This window comes from Cololabis saira, chromosome 17 (genome assembly GCF_033807715.1).
Source record: "Cololabis saira isolate AMF1-May2022 chromosome 17, fColSai1.1, whole genome shotgun sequence".
Lineage (NCBI taxonomy): Eukaryota > Metazoa > Chordata > Actinopteri > Beloniformes > Belonidae > Cololabis > Cololabis saira.
In genome coordinates, this window is record NC_084603.1 from 26510517 (window position 1) to 26524029 (window position 13513).

Below are 13513 nucleotides of genomic sequence, written 5' to 3' on the forward strand. Positions count from 1 at the left end.
ACAGAGCTGCACTATGGAAGATAAAGTTGATAAATCTGCTCATTAAAGTGAATGTTATTCGGGACAAACTCATGAATTCAGCCGGTCATGTTAACTGAACATGTTTTCTTTTCAGTCTCTGAAGTATTCGTTCCAGACTAAAGACCGTCTCTGTTTCGTCATGGAGTATGTGAACGGAGGGGAGGTGAGCTTTGTTGATTGTTGTTGTGTACGTGGTTGCTCGTGTTTTTGTACAGTTTCTAACTGCATGTTAAACCACAAGCTTCACCGCAGTAACTGACAGCAAGGAAAGTTTATTTGTAGCACGTTTCAGCAACAAGGCGATTCAAGATGCTTTACAGCAGTTAGAGCTCAACTAACTTCCACCCATTAAACCGGACATAGATACTTATTTACATCGGATTCTTTGACCCATTTTTAAATCCTTTTTTTTCTATTTATAAGCATTTTATTTTTAGAGTTGTTAGAGTTGTTTAAAATAATTGATTTCTATGAGATTGACTTGCGTCCAGGGTGAACCCCTGCCTTCCACCCAAACAGAGTTGGGATTTGTTGCAGTCGACCCCTCGGCCCTAAATGGTGAACCAGCCTATATAATAGATGGATGATTGGACATAAACAAAACTAAAATAAAAAGAGCTATTTTTCCCATTTCTATTCCAGTTTTCCAAACTTTTTTTTCCTGGCTTCTTGAAGATCTGTTAAAAGAACACAAAAGTAATAAATTAAAATGGTATTTTGTAATTGGCAGTGTACAAATCTGCATCAGCAAGGCAGCCTAAGAATGTGCAAACACTCAAGAAATGGCTAAAGTTTGATTGTTGGATTGCTTTCTAATGGGTTAATTTGCCAGCCAACTGGCCCCTCTTTTGCCTTTTCATCGCTCTGTCCCATTTCTCTCCTGCTCACGTCTATTTATGAACACACCTAAGGGCCAGACAGAGCCAGAATGACAGTCAGAGACGAAATGAGTTTGGATTCCCCCTCTTTTCCATTTCTCAGATTTTTAATCGGGCCGTTTTTTGCAATCTTGGTTCATTCCCTTAGTGTTACTGTCACCTGCTCCCCTCCCAGTTAGTTAGGCAGTTCAGGCGGTGCCAGGCTCGGGCAGGCACACACAGAGACCACACCAGCAAAACGCTCACACACACACACCCACACACACACACACACTTAGACAAACACACACACAGCACATTTTTTTACCTCAGTGGACAAACTGTGACCACACATCCCACAAAAACACACACACAGCCCATTACAAACCTGCCACAGTCACAGCTGCCAGTGCACTGATGAAGGCCCACCTGTCGTGCTACCTCTCTCACCACACACACGCACACACACACACACATACAGACACGGACACATTTTGAGCAAGGTGGTCTATGAGCATCCCTCTGGTGGCCATATGCAAACCTCCCTGAACAATTAATGGGGAGATGTGTGCCCCTTGGCCTCATGGGTAATTTGTAGCATTTGACTGGTGCAGCACAGCAGGCTGGTGTCATTTTCACGCCACATGTGTATCTGCGCAACAGTGACGACTCCACAATTGACAGCGAGTGGAGAAAAGTTGGAGAAAAAGCAAGGGATTATGAGGTGAAAGATTAAAAAGAAAGACAGGAGAGAAATGAGAGGTCAAGCCACCAGGGGGGGGAGAAGAAAAACCAGGTGTGTACTATTTAAAGTATAAAAAATGAGCCTCTTGCCAAAAACGGAGACGGTTGAATGTGAGAATGCTGCAAATGAGGAACGAGGCTCAGGGGGCAAGGCCAGTTAGGCCACTAATGAGTGTTGCACTGGAGGCAGTTGGGCGAGGGAAGAGGGTGTTGGCGGCAGAGGCGGTCGACTTGTCTTTAACTAGACTGGTGTATTGATTAAACCCCCTTGATTTGGCCCCCGTCGCCGAGCTCCTCGCCAGCGCCGTGCCAACGCAGCCCAGAGGGTAACATGGAAGAAGTATGTGTAGTTGGGTGGGTGGGTGTGGCGGGGGGGGCGTCTAGATGAGGCGGCAGCTGTCGGGCCCCTCCACCTGCCCTCCTCCAAGATGCTGCCCCCCCCCTTCCTGCCACCGCTCTCCACCCACCCCCTTTACACCCCCCCCCCCAGTCGCTTTCCCCTACGCTATCTATCATCTCAATATGGTGCGGGCAGCCAGTTTGTGTTGTGCTAATTTCCTCCAATAAATCAGTAATTATTGCTGTGCCGTCCCTACTGCCCCCCCACCCCATTGCCCTCCCTTGCTTATTCTCCCTCTCACCCTCTCTTCTCCTCTCTTTCTCCCTCTCTTCTTTTCCTGCAGCTGTTTTTCCATTTGTCCAGAGAGCGAGTGTTCTCCGAAGATCGCACGCGCTTCTACGGCGCCGAGATCGTCTCGGCTCTCAACTACCTGCATTCGGCAAAGATCGTGTACCGGGACCTGAAGGTAAATGAAACCAGAGACTGAAAGCAGGCCGGGAGGAACGATTGAGGGCAATCAATTCAATTCAGTTTATTTGGGAAGGGACAGTGTACATTCATATACATTTAGAATTAAAAATGCAAATGCACCCAATTTTAGCTACAGAGCTAGTTTCCATTGGTATTCCCCCGGCTAAAAATATAAAAGAGAGACAAGTTAAACAACAAGTTAAAACAAATACAAATAAAGCGTGCAAAAAGTTTCTGTTCTTGTTATTTAGCTTCTTCCTGACACATCAATCTTCATACTAACACGATCTTACAGACATTTACATACATTACAAAATCAGATATTTAAGTGAAAGCTTCTTATGTTTCTGCCCCAACCTTCAAACATGTTGCATTTTTCTACTTTCTTTCTTCTTTTTAAATGTTCTTTTCCATCCTGGTTTAGACAAGTGGCTCAGGATTGGTGGTAATTAAAAGGAAGAATAGAGAGAAGCTGAAACAGACATGAAGCTGGAGAGAATTGCAGGAGATGAAGGCAGCGGGGGAGCGGGAGGGGGGGCAGGAGATGCTGATGCCACAGAGGTAGAGAGGTAGATGGCTGTGTCTGAGTGTCTGCCTGGCAGCCTTGGCCCCAGTCCTGCTCACAGCAGCCAAGAAAACGGGAGGAAAAGCAGACAGTGTGTGCAAAAACACTTCAGCCATTAAAATTAAAAGGTTGAGCGGCTCGACTGCATGCCTGAAGTCGATTTCTCTCCTTTGCCCCAAGTTTGTGTGTCTGAGTGTGTGTGTGTACCGCCACTTTGTGGAAGATGCAATATGGCCGTGTTCAACCGCTTTCATCCGCTCCCGTCTTCAGAAAGTTAAAACCTTGACTCCCGCTGTCCACTAAAGTATTTTGATCACTCACAAAAGCACTGACTGTATGTATGTCATGGTTATTTTCAGTTATGGATGATCACTGGGGGTTGTCTTTTTGTTTTTCTTCCAGTTGGAAAACTTGATGCTGGATAAAGACGGCCATATCAAGATCACAGATTTTGGACTCTGCAAGGAGGGCATCACTGATGCTGCTACCATGAAAACCTTCTGCGGCACACCAGAATACCTCGCGCCTGAGGTACTGCTTTTGCTTTATTTTAAAAAGATGATTCATTCAAAAAGATGTGGGGCCTCCCAGCACGTAAAAGCATCTGCAGCATCCGCAGGAAGCCTACCCGTTAGGCAATGTTTCTACACCGCTTAAAGTCCCATCAGGACGGTCCCTGTGAACTGTGGGGCTCATGTCCCCTACTACACAGCTCAGTTCATCTAACAACACCCCTGGCTGACTAGTGTATCCACTAGGACAATATCTGCTCTCTGATAAAGGGCTGTGTGCTGGCTAAGGACCTGCAGGGGTCGTACGTGCAGAATATCAAAACTGCAGACCCTTCTATAAGCCCTAAACCTGTGATACAGTCTGTTTCGTCAGAATTTATGCATGTACGTTTTTATTTGCAGATTTCACAGGCAAGCAGTTTCCATAATATCAGGAACAACGGAAAATATGCAGTGTGAATGAGGCAGTTGGTTGAACGGAAATAAGGGCACAAAGACGAGCACAGAAATATATTCTAGTAATCTTTTTTTCTTTTTGTTTTTCTCCAGCCATAAGCTGTCCAATCATACGCGCTGCCTCAGTCAGAGGCCACCAGATCAAATGGCGAGAGCAAAGCAGGACTGTAGGTGGTGGAGACAGAGTGATGGAGATGTGGAAGTGAAGGCGAGGGGAGAGGCAGAGTGTAGGTCCAAATCCCACTCAGAAAAGTATGGAGGACAATTTGGCGCAGCGTTTTCTGACTTTTTTTTTTTTTTTTTTTTTTTAAAGAGTCCCTTCCTTTGCGTGCCAAAAGCTGATTGGAGGCTGTTGGTTATTTTTCACAGGATGTGCGTCTGTGTGCATTTATGTGTGTGTGTGTGTGTGTGTGTGTGTGTGATTGCAGTAGAAAGTGCAGGCTAAAGCGAGGCAGATGGCGGCAGATGGGCGAGGTTGGAGGAAGGTGCTCGGAAAAAACCTGGAAATCTACACCACCGCCACTCGCCCACCCGCACGCTCTGCTCGCCCGCCCGCGTGTAAAAATAACACGGCTTGCTCGGAGCCAAGTTATAGAGATGCAAAGTAGCCGGGATTAAAAAGAGAAAGGGGGGCCGGGGGCTCGAAGACAGAAGAAGATGAGAAAGGAGAGAAAATATTTCAGGGTTACGGGGAGTGAAATTCAGACGGTTCCTGTGTTTGCCGGTGGTGAAGAGGGCAGATGAGAGGTGCGGGCGGAGGGCTGTGCGTCTGAACGAACCCACAAACGGATACAACAAAACAGCGCAAAGTGAATCATCTTATTGAGGTGTTGTTGTTTCAGGGATGCTCCAAAAAAAACTGTGTGAGATTAGTGAACAATAAACAGCCATGCAAAGGGATGGAACAATATCATAGAAAACGGTGTCTTCTCTGCTTTTTTCCCCCATATTTTTTTGTGTTTGACACATTTCTTTACAACAATTTTGAATGTGTTAAAGGAGACAGATTTGGACTTTTTCATGATTTTTGGACGTGTGATTCTCTTTAGCTTTTTGTGTTGCATATGTTGGGCATTGGCTTTTCCTTTTCTTTTTTTTTTCTTTCTGTGTTTAGGTTTCACAAACATAGCAGCATTGTCAGCTGTTTGAGGGACGTTTCAAAATGTTAGCAGCTTGTCAGCATAAATCAATTTCTAAAGTATGACACTTTGCAGAGGGAAGGTCTCTGTTTGACACCAGCAATATGGGACTGTATGCTCCCAGTATATGCAGCGTGTGTGTGTGCGTGTGCTTGTCTTCCCTGCTGGGTATTGGGGCTGGTACAGCCACAGGCTATGTGTGTGTGTGTGTCCCATCACATGTAGTCGTGTCCTGGCTGCCAAAGACCTCGTCCTGCGAGCAGCAGCTATCTGCCACATGGCTGTCCCAACATGGACCAGGACAGGTCAAGCTTTTCTTCCTCACTGTTCTCTCCTCTCATCCCCATAATGATATAATTTGTCCCTTGCTCTGTCTTGTCCCATTTATTTATCAGCTCTTTTGCTAAATTATGCACATGGAGCGACATATATTGCACACATACACACACACACACACACACACTCGCTGCAGTGCCTTCTTGCCTTGGGCTGTGGGGCAACATTCTGGCTCTGTGTGGATTAATCTGCTCCCTGCCCGCAACCGAGCTGCCACCACCTTCTTTGGTCCTGGGACACACAGAAAAACACACACACACATGCATATACATGCCCAACTGGACAGCTTCGGCTGTTAGACGCTTCTGTACCTTTGTACACAACGATGCTACACACATTTCAAACAGCCCACTAGATCAGCACCAAAACAGTAAATCTGCTCTGAATTTCATAAATTACAAACTGTGTGTGCACGTGTGTGTGTGTGTGTGTGTGTGTGTGTGTGTGTGTGCGTGTGTGTGCGTGTGTGTGTGTGTGTGCGTGTGTGTGTGTGTGTTCGTCCTCAAGCTGCAGGGACTGAAACAACACCAAACATTGCCTAAATCACTTCACTCTTAAAACTTTTATGTATTTGATGAGGATGAATACATATTCCATCTGCCGTGTGTGTGTGCGTGCATGTGTGTGTGTCTGACAGTCTCCCAGCAGTCTAAGCCAGTGTTATCCCTCCAGCCGTACCAGTTGATGGTATATCGGGAGCTGGCGGCTCTCCTCATTTCCTCAGCTCTTCCCTGCAGCTGCCAACAGGGTGACCAACTTCATTCTCGCATAAAAATATTCACACATATAATTGCACTCTTAACTCTTATTTACTTTCACACAAAAGTTATCTTGCACACGATGAAAGATCCACCTGCATCATTAGCACTTTGCTGTCAGAATATTAGCTCAGTTGGTTATTGGCCAGTTTTCCAAAGCAGTGAGCTGCTGCACTGACTCAGATTAGTGATTTTAGTGAAAATTAGTTTTTTTTTTTTTCTAATTCAATTGATCTTCATTTGTACAATGCCAGTTCACATTAAAAGTCATTTGAAGGCACTTTTAAGCAGAAGACAAGTCCCTCTTCACTTCTTGTAATACCAATTTATAGATAACAGCCCAGCTAAGGAACCATCATCAGGTGGACCCCCCATCCTGAGCACAAGGCAGCAGTGTAAAGAAAAAAAAACTAATAAACAGGGGCCTCATTTATAAAGCTTGCTTGCGCACAAAACAGGGCTTGAAAGATGCGCAAGCCATCTTCTACGCAAAGGTTGGGATTTAAAAACAAAAGACTAACCAAAAAATCTGTGTATACCTACGGCAACCCTAACCCTCCCGCAGGAACAGTCTTAAGATATGGGGAACTAGCAACGCAGGCGGTGAGGTGGTGAAATGAAGCCATATACATGTCATACTCTTAATAATGTCATCACATATCAGACTTATAATATACAGTAATAGCACTGATCGTGTCCCTCTGTGTTTGAAGCAGAGCGTCAGTCAGGACTCTGGTGCTGCTGCAGCCGCAGTGCAGGACACCCCGGGAACCTCCTCGTCACCCACCTGCCTTCACAAATGAGTGCCAGGCCACTCTACGGAGCCCCTAAAGGGACTCAGATTTTTTTTTAAATATAATGAGTTCTACACGGGCGTGAAACCTTTACGCGCGTGCGTAAGCCTAAATTATGGTTCCGCGTTAAAACGATGCAGAGCCTACACCGTAGGGTACGCGGCGACGCGCACCTACGCCGTAGGCTCTGCGTTGGTGTAACGCTGAACCATAAATCAGTCTTAAAGATTTCACGCGCGCACCTAAAACTCATTATATATATTATAAAAATCCGTGTCCCACTAGGGGCTCCGTACCTCTTGGCCTCCACCTTCAAATCACACCACTTCTTTTTTTTTCTGCACCATCTGTCCGTGGCACTCACGGCGTTTAGCACATCAACGACGTGCTGCCACTCACTCGCTTTATTTTATACTATTTATATACTTTTTCTACTTTTACTGTGACCACCAAATAATGTCATTTTCCTGGCCTCCACCTCATCCACAACATCTCGATCTCAGTCTCCGTGAAATTTAGTGGCACGGTGGCTCGACACGTCTCATTCATCCTGACGCCCAAACAGGCTGCAGGACGCCGCTGTTCATGCTCAGCATGCTCATTCATATTATATGCAAATACAGTCATGAACTACTTTGCATTGCCCATTTATGGTATGAAGTGGGCGTGTAGAGGGCAGGATATGAGGCGAATTCACCTGCGCAACCTTCCAGCTGGACTGTGATTTATAAAGCGAATATTGCGTGCAAGTGTGCGTGCACACGGTTTTATAAATCCAGATTTTTTTTTTGCGCCTGCCATTTTCGGCTTTTGGGTTTACGTGCACTTTTAGTATGAATCCTACGCACTCTTTTATAAATGAGGCCCCAGGGCTTTAAAAAACTTCCAGCAGAACCAGAGTCAGTGGTTCTGCTGGAGGTCTGCTTTGGCCGGTTTGAGTCCTGAGAGGACAGAAAGGGAAACTAACAAACAGAGTTCAGTCCCAGTAGATGAACTTTATCTGAATCAAAGACCCAACTGAGGGAAAAAGACCTTTCAAGTGCCGACATTTGAAGTACAACCTGCTTATACTCACTTTATATTACACATCCCACTCAGACGCTTTGAAGATGCAGAACTTCCAGTCCATAATTTAAGAATAAAACGTAAAAGTAACATAAATACACCACAATTAACTGAAAAAGCATATGTTTGGATTTTCCTTTGGGGTACAGTGTTTTTTTTTTTTTTTTTTTTGCATTGGTGAAGCCAATATTTTACAATAAAACTCAGTCATAAAGCCATCAAATGGTTGAGTATTAGTTTTTTTCATAAAAACAGTCAGGCTTTTTAAAACTTTTAATGTTCCTTTTGAATTCATTAAATAAAATGTCTTCTATTCACTTTAATTGTTTCATAATGATATATTCAGTTAAATATGACTGAGAATTGGATATGAATATTCAAAAGCTGACAGTTTTGACTGAAACTTAAATAAGAACCACCTTATTTTCACCTTTTAACAAAGCTAATAACTGTCTTTTTCATTCAGTCACAATGAGTGTAAAACAGCCGAGTGTGAGTATTTCCATATGGATTAAGTTTGTTTTTTCTCTGTCCTCTCTCTATCTGCCATGCAGCTACGACTCAAAACTGTCATAAATTCAGGGGGCACTATATTTTTGAATCATGTTGGCTTATTGAAGTAATTCAATACCCTTTTTTAATCTCTCTCAATAAATCATATTGATTTATGAAGTACAATATGTAGCTGTCTCATGTAATTTAGAATCGCCGTGTTTGAAACAGGTTTTTGTCTGTTTGTGAATGTTTGTATTCTTGACTGACTGGTCCATTAACAGTGAGCGAGAGGCTATTATCATGGCGAGATGTACAACATATGCTGTTCTGGCTGCTCTCCAGCCTCGTCTGTCCGTCTCTGTCTCCGTCAGTCAGTCACGCATTCAGGCAAAACAAGCATGCACGTCCACTCATCATGTTAATAAGCTTATTATGTTAATGAGGGCGTCAGCGGCACCTGAACTAGCTCTTCCTACATCTGCCTCCCTTTTCCTCCTTCTCTTCTTCCTCTCTCCTCTAGCAAATGGCCACGAGAGGATGAAAGAGACGGAGCGAGGGAAGGAGTGATGATTAGAGGATGGTGAAGGCAGGATAAGACAGGATGGAGAGGGCAATGCACGGAGAGCAGGGAGGGAAGAGGAGTAGGAGGACGGTCCGGATACAGAGCTTTGATATGAACGTGACAAACTACACAGCAAACCATTCCTCATTTACACACACACACACACACACACACACACACACACACACACACACACACACACACACACACACACACACACACACACACACACACACACACACACACACACACACACACACACACACACACACACACACACACACACACACACCAGCGTACAGTTGAGTACCTGCACTACACAGCTTTGAGGTTGGACTGGCCCTGACTCAGGTTGCTGGTTGTCTCTGCCTTTTCCATCCAGTAACATTCCTGTCAGTCTCTGCCAGGGGGGGATCAGTGTGCCAGGGAGAGCTGGCAGCAATTTGGGGGGGGGGGGGGCATCTGGTGCACAACACCAACACACTGATTCCCTTACTGTAACAGCAGCTTCTGAAGATCTGCCATCCCACGATGTTCACCTCTGTATGCTATTTACACTTCAGCTTTTGTCAGCTCTGCAGCCACTTGTCTTCATCTCGGTTTTATTCGTCCCATTACCAAAACTGCATATCGAGTGTCCTTTTCCTTTTTCCCTTATTCATCTGTCTGCTCACCTACCTTGGGCAATCCGCATCGTCCAATAAAAATAAAAGCAGAAATAAAGCAGATGTCCAGTAAAACAAATGGTCCCCGTTAAGACGTTGTGTTTTACTGGGTGTCTGTGCTCCTCAGGTCCTGGAGGATAACGACTACGGCCGGGCGGTGGACTGGTGGGGTCTGGGGGTTGTCACGTATGAGATGATGTGCGGCCGGCTACCGTTCTACAACCAGGACCACGAGAAGCTGTTCGAGCTCATCCTCATGGAGGACATCAAGTTCCCACGAACGCTGTCAGCGGACGCCAAGTCTCTCCTGTCCGGCCTGCTCATCAAAGACCCCAACAAGAGGTTAGGATATTATCAGGATGTAGAATTTTAGCTTTAATTTAAGCACTTTTTCTCCAAAATGTAGTATTTACATTTAGGAGTTACAGCCATCCGTTTTCAAGGGCTTAAAAGTTTTTGGACAATTGATCAAACAGAAGTTAAACGGCCGTGTGTGGTCCATTCCCTCGTTAGTTCAAGACAAATGAAACGGGTAAAACATCTGGAGTTGATATCAGGGACTGAGTTTGCAGCTGTTTGACTGGAGCTACCAAAACAAAGTCCAAGGCAACGAGATGATTCATTAGGCTGAAAAAACAACATAGATGTATTGGGGAAATGGCAAAAACATTAGATCTGGCCTGATTAACAGTTCATTCATAAAAAGAAAGAAAGCACTAGTAAACACAACTACATCAGAAGAAAACTGAAGTGGAAGATTGCAGAATAATTTCCTTGTTGAAATAAAACCGCTATAACATCAACAAAAGTCAAGAATACTCTGAAAAGAGTTGGTGACTAATTATCCAAATCTGCCATCAGGAGACGCCTTCATGCATGTAAATACAGCGGTTTTACAACCAAATCACTGGTAACGGTCAAGAGCTGGAAACTCAAGATTAGACTTTGCCAGAAAACATCTAAAGAATAAAAAATCCTCTCAGGTTCTGGAATTAGATAATGAAACAAATGAAACCAATATAAACTCATATTAAAATGATGGGAAGAGAAAAGTACGGGGAGGAAAGTAACAGGTCATGATCCAAAACATCCATCATGAGTCAAACATGGTGACGGTAGTGTTATGGTTTGGGCCTGTGTGGCTGGCGATGGAGCAGCTCACTGGTGTTTATTAAGGATGTGACTGCTGACAGAAGTTGCAAGAATAACTCTTTATAAGGCTGAACTCGGCTCATGTTCTGCCAAATGCTTCAAAACTGAGAGGATGGTTTGATTTTACTGACTAAAGACATAACTGATGGGAGAAAGGCAAAAAAAAACAAGCAAGAACTGAAGTGATATATAGTTATCAAAAACAATTTGTCTACTTTTGAGCCCCTTGAATTAAAACTGAAAGATGTTGTTTGATCACATCTTGATTGTTACTTTCAAACGTAAAACGGTGGCATATAAAGCCAAAATCATACTTTCTTTGTACTATACTAACTAGGCTAGTTTCTCAGGAAATCCTCGTCTCTCTGGAGGCTTTTTATGTTTGATTTGTTTCTGTTGAACTTCCTTGTTAAAATGAAATGTTCTGCTGATCCCAGATATGTCTTTCTCTTCTCTTCTCAACTAGGCTTGGGGGAGGACCAGACGACGCTAAAGAAATAATGAGACACAGTTTCTTCTCCGGTATTGACTGGCAGGATGTTTACGATAAAAAGGTACATGATAGGAAAACCGTATTATAGCATATTGTGCCGTTCCTTATGGCGTAACAAGATGAGGAGGAAAAGGAAAAGAAAAAAACTCTTCTTCTTACTGACATCAACCTGCCTGAGGCATTGAACTTGATCTGTGTTTTTGTGAGTTCTGGTTGCAAGTGCAGATCAGCAGGAGTCGTCATGTAACACGTGTAGGCATGCAGCACTCAGGGCAGACAGGCAGCCGTATGAAGCACAGGGCATCCACCAGAGGTGTGACTTTGTTTCCTAGGAGTCTGTCAGTCGCTGGTGTCGTTTGAGCAAACACATGCACAGGCTACAGTCATGTCCTGTGTGGTAACACCCCAGCATCTTGAACAGATGATGAGGTTTTTTCTTTACACGTTGCCATGTTTGTACCATCCTGAATCCCTTATATCTTCTCCTGCGTCACACGTTCTTCTCTTTTCCAAGAGCTTAGCTGTTGTTGAAAATAGCATAGACAACAGTGTCTGACTGAGTTAGAAAGAATCAAATTGAGGTGATTGAAGGCGACTTTCGGGGATGTGAATAGAAACTGAGGTCAGCAGGTAAATATGAAAACCTCAGACGGACAGATGTGCTGCCTTTCCTGTCTCTTTTCTGGGAATGGGAGTTTTGTGACATTGAATGTGTTCTATGCAGCTGCTTAGCAGCTGTATCCGGTGTTCCTGTTGCACACGTGTAGTCTGATCTCTCCACTTCTCTGTCCCAGCTCCTCCCTCCCTTCAAGCCCCAGGTGACGTCGGAGACGGACACCAGGTACTTTGATGAGGAGTTCACAGCTCAGACCATCACAATAACTCCACCAGAGAAATGTAAGTTTGCTTCAGAAACATTTGCTCCTTTTAAAACCAACATCCAGCTGCTGTAAATAGTCTCAGTGGAGGAAAAACCAAAAACCCAGTTCAGACCTGGTGCTAACATGCGTCCTGGGTAATCTTTCAGGTGAATAAAATTATGGGCTCAAATTAATGGCATAAGTATTTTGTATCTGTAAATAAACTTTGTACTTGTAGAAATATTTTGTGCGTGTGCAAAAAATATTTGTACTTGCAAAAAATATTTGTACTTGTAGAAATATTTTGTGCGTAAGAAAAAAATATTTGCACTTGCAAAAAATATTTGTACTTGTAGATACAAAGCTACACACTTTTTTACAAAAGCTACAAACTTTTTTTACAAAGCTACAAACTTTTTTTACAAAAGCTACAAACTTTTTTTACAACTACGAGTTATGGCAGTGTTTTGACGTGCCAAAACTAAGAGCCAATCAGAGATCTTTGGCACGGGTTTCAAAGCGTTTCTGGAGAGCCAATCAGCACATTGCATCGCCTATTGCACGTGCAAATATTTTTTTCTTACGCACTAAATATTTCTACAAGTACAAATATTTTTTGCAAGTACAAATATTTTTTGCACACGCACAACATATTTCTACAAGTACAAAGTTTATTTACAGATACAAAATACTTATGGCATTAATTTGAGCCCATATAAAACGGGTTTGAACGTAGCAAGGGCTCATTCTCTTCCCCTTTCTGAGGCCATGTGATCGTAACGGTGGGAAAGTTGTCTTGGGTCACAACAAACCATCTCACCTAACATGACTCCACACAAGCAGTGCAGTTGGGTTTAGGATGCCCTCCTCTGCTTCTGCAGTTTCTGGGGGAAGAAAATGTTTGCTGTAAAAAGCAGCTTCCACACTCACAGGATCTATCACTTATTGAAAATGTACCATTTGAAAGCAGCTTTGAGCGCAGTTCCTAAGTTCTGATCGATCCTCTGTGTCCGAACTGGCTTTTATCCAAAGGTCTAGAGCAGTTGTCCATTATTTCAAGATGCACATAAACCACGTATGTATTACAGGCAATAAAGTAGTTTATTCTGTGTACGTTGTTTCAAGCCAGGGTAAGAATGAAAACTATAACAATAATAAGCATTGTGTTAGCCCTTAGAAGCAGAGGTGTGTGCTCTCTTGATCAGGACTCCCTGGAAGAAGAGATCTT

At 43.8% G+C, this 13513-nt stretch overlaps 1 protein-coding gene across 2 annotated transcripts in view; it reads left to right on the top strand.

Annotated features, from left to right (window-relative positions):
* Positions 1-13513, top strand: part of akt3a (v-akt murine thymoma viral oncogene homolog 3a) — a 72248-nt gene that overhangs the window by 53283 nt on the left and 5452 nt on the right. For both annotated transcript variants that reach the window (XM_061745924.1, XM_061745925.1), the window contains 6 exons: positions 116-184; positions 2306-2428; positions 3401-3529; positions 9908-10122; positions 11399-11486; positions 12220-12322. In XM_061745924.1, coding sequence (XP_061601908.1) covers positions 116-184; positions 2306-2428; positions 3401-3529; positions 9908-10122; positions 11399-11486; positions 12220-12322 — 727 coding nt within the window. The remainder of the gene's footprint in view (positions 1-115; positions 185-2305; positions 2429-3400; positions 3530-9907; positions 10123-11398; positions 11487-12219; positions 12323-13513) is intronic.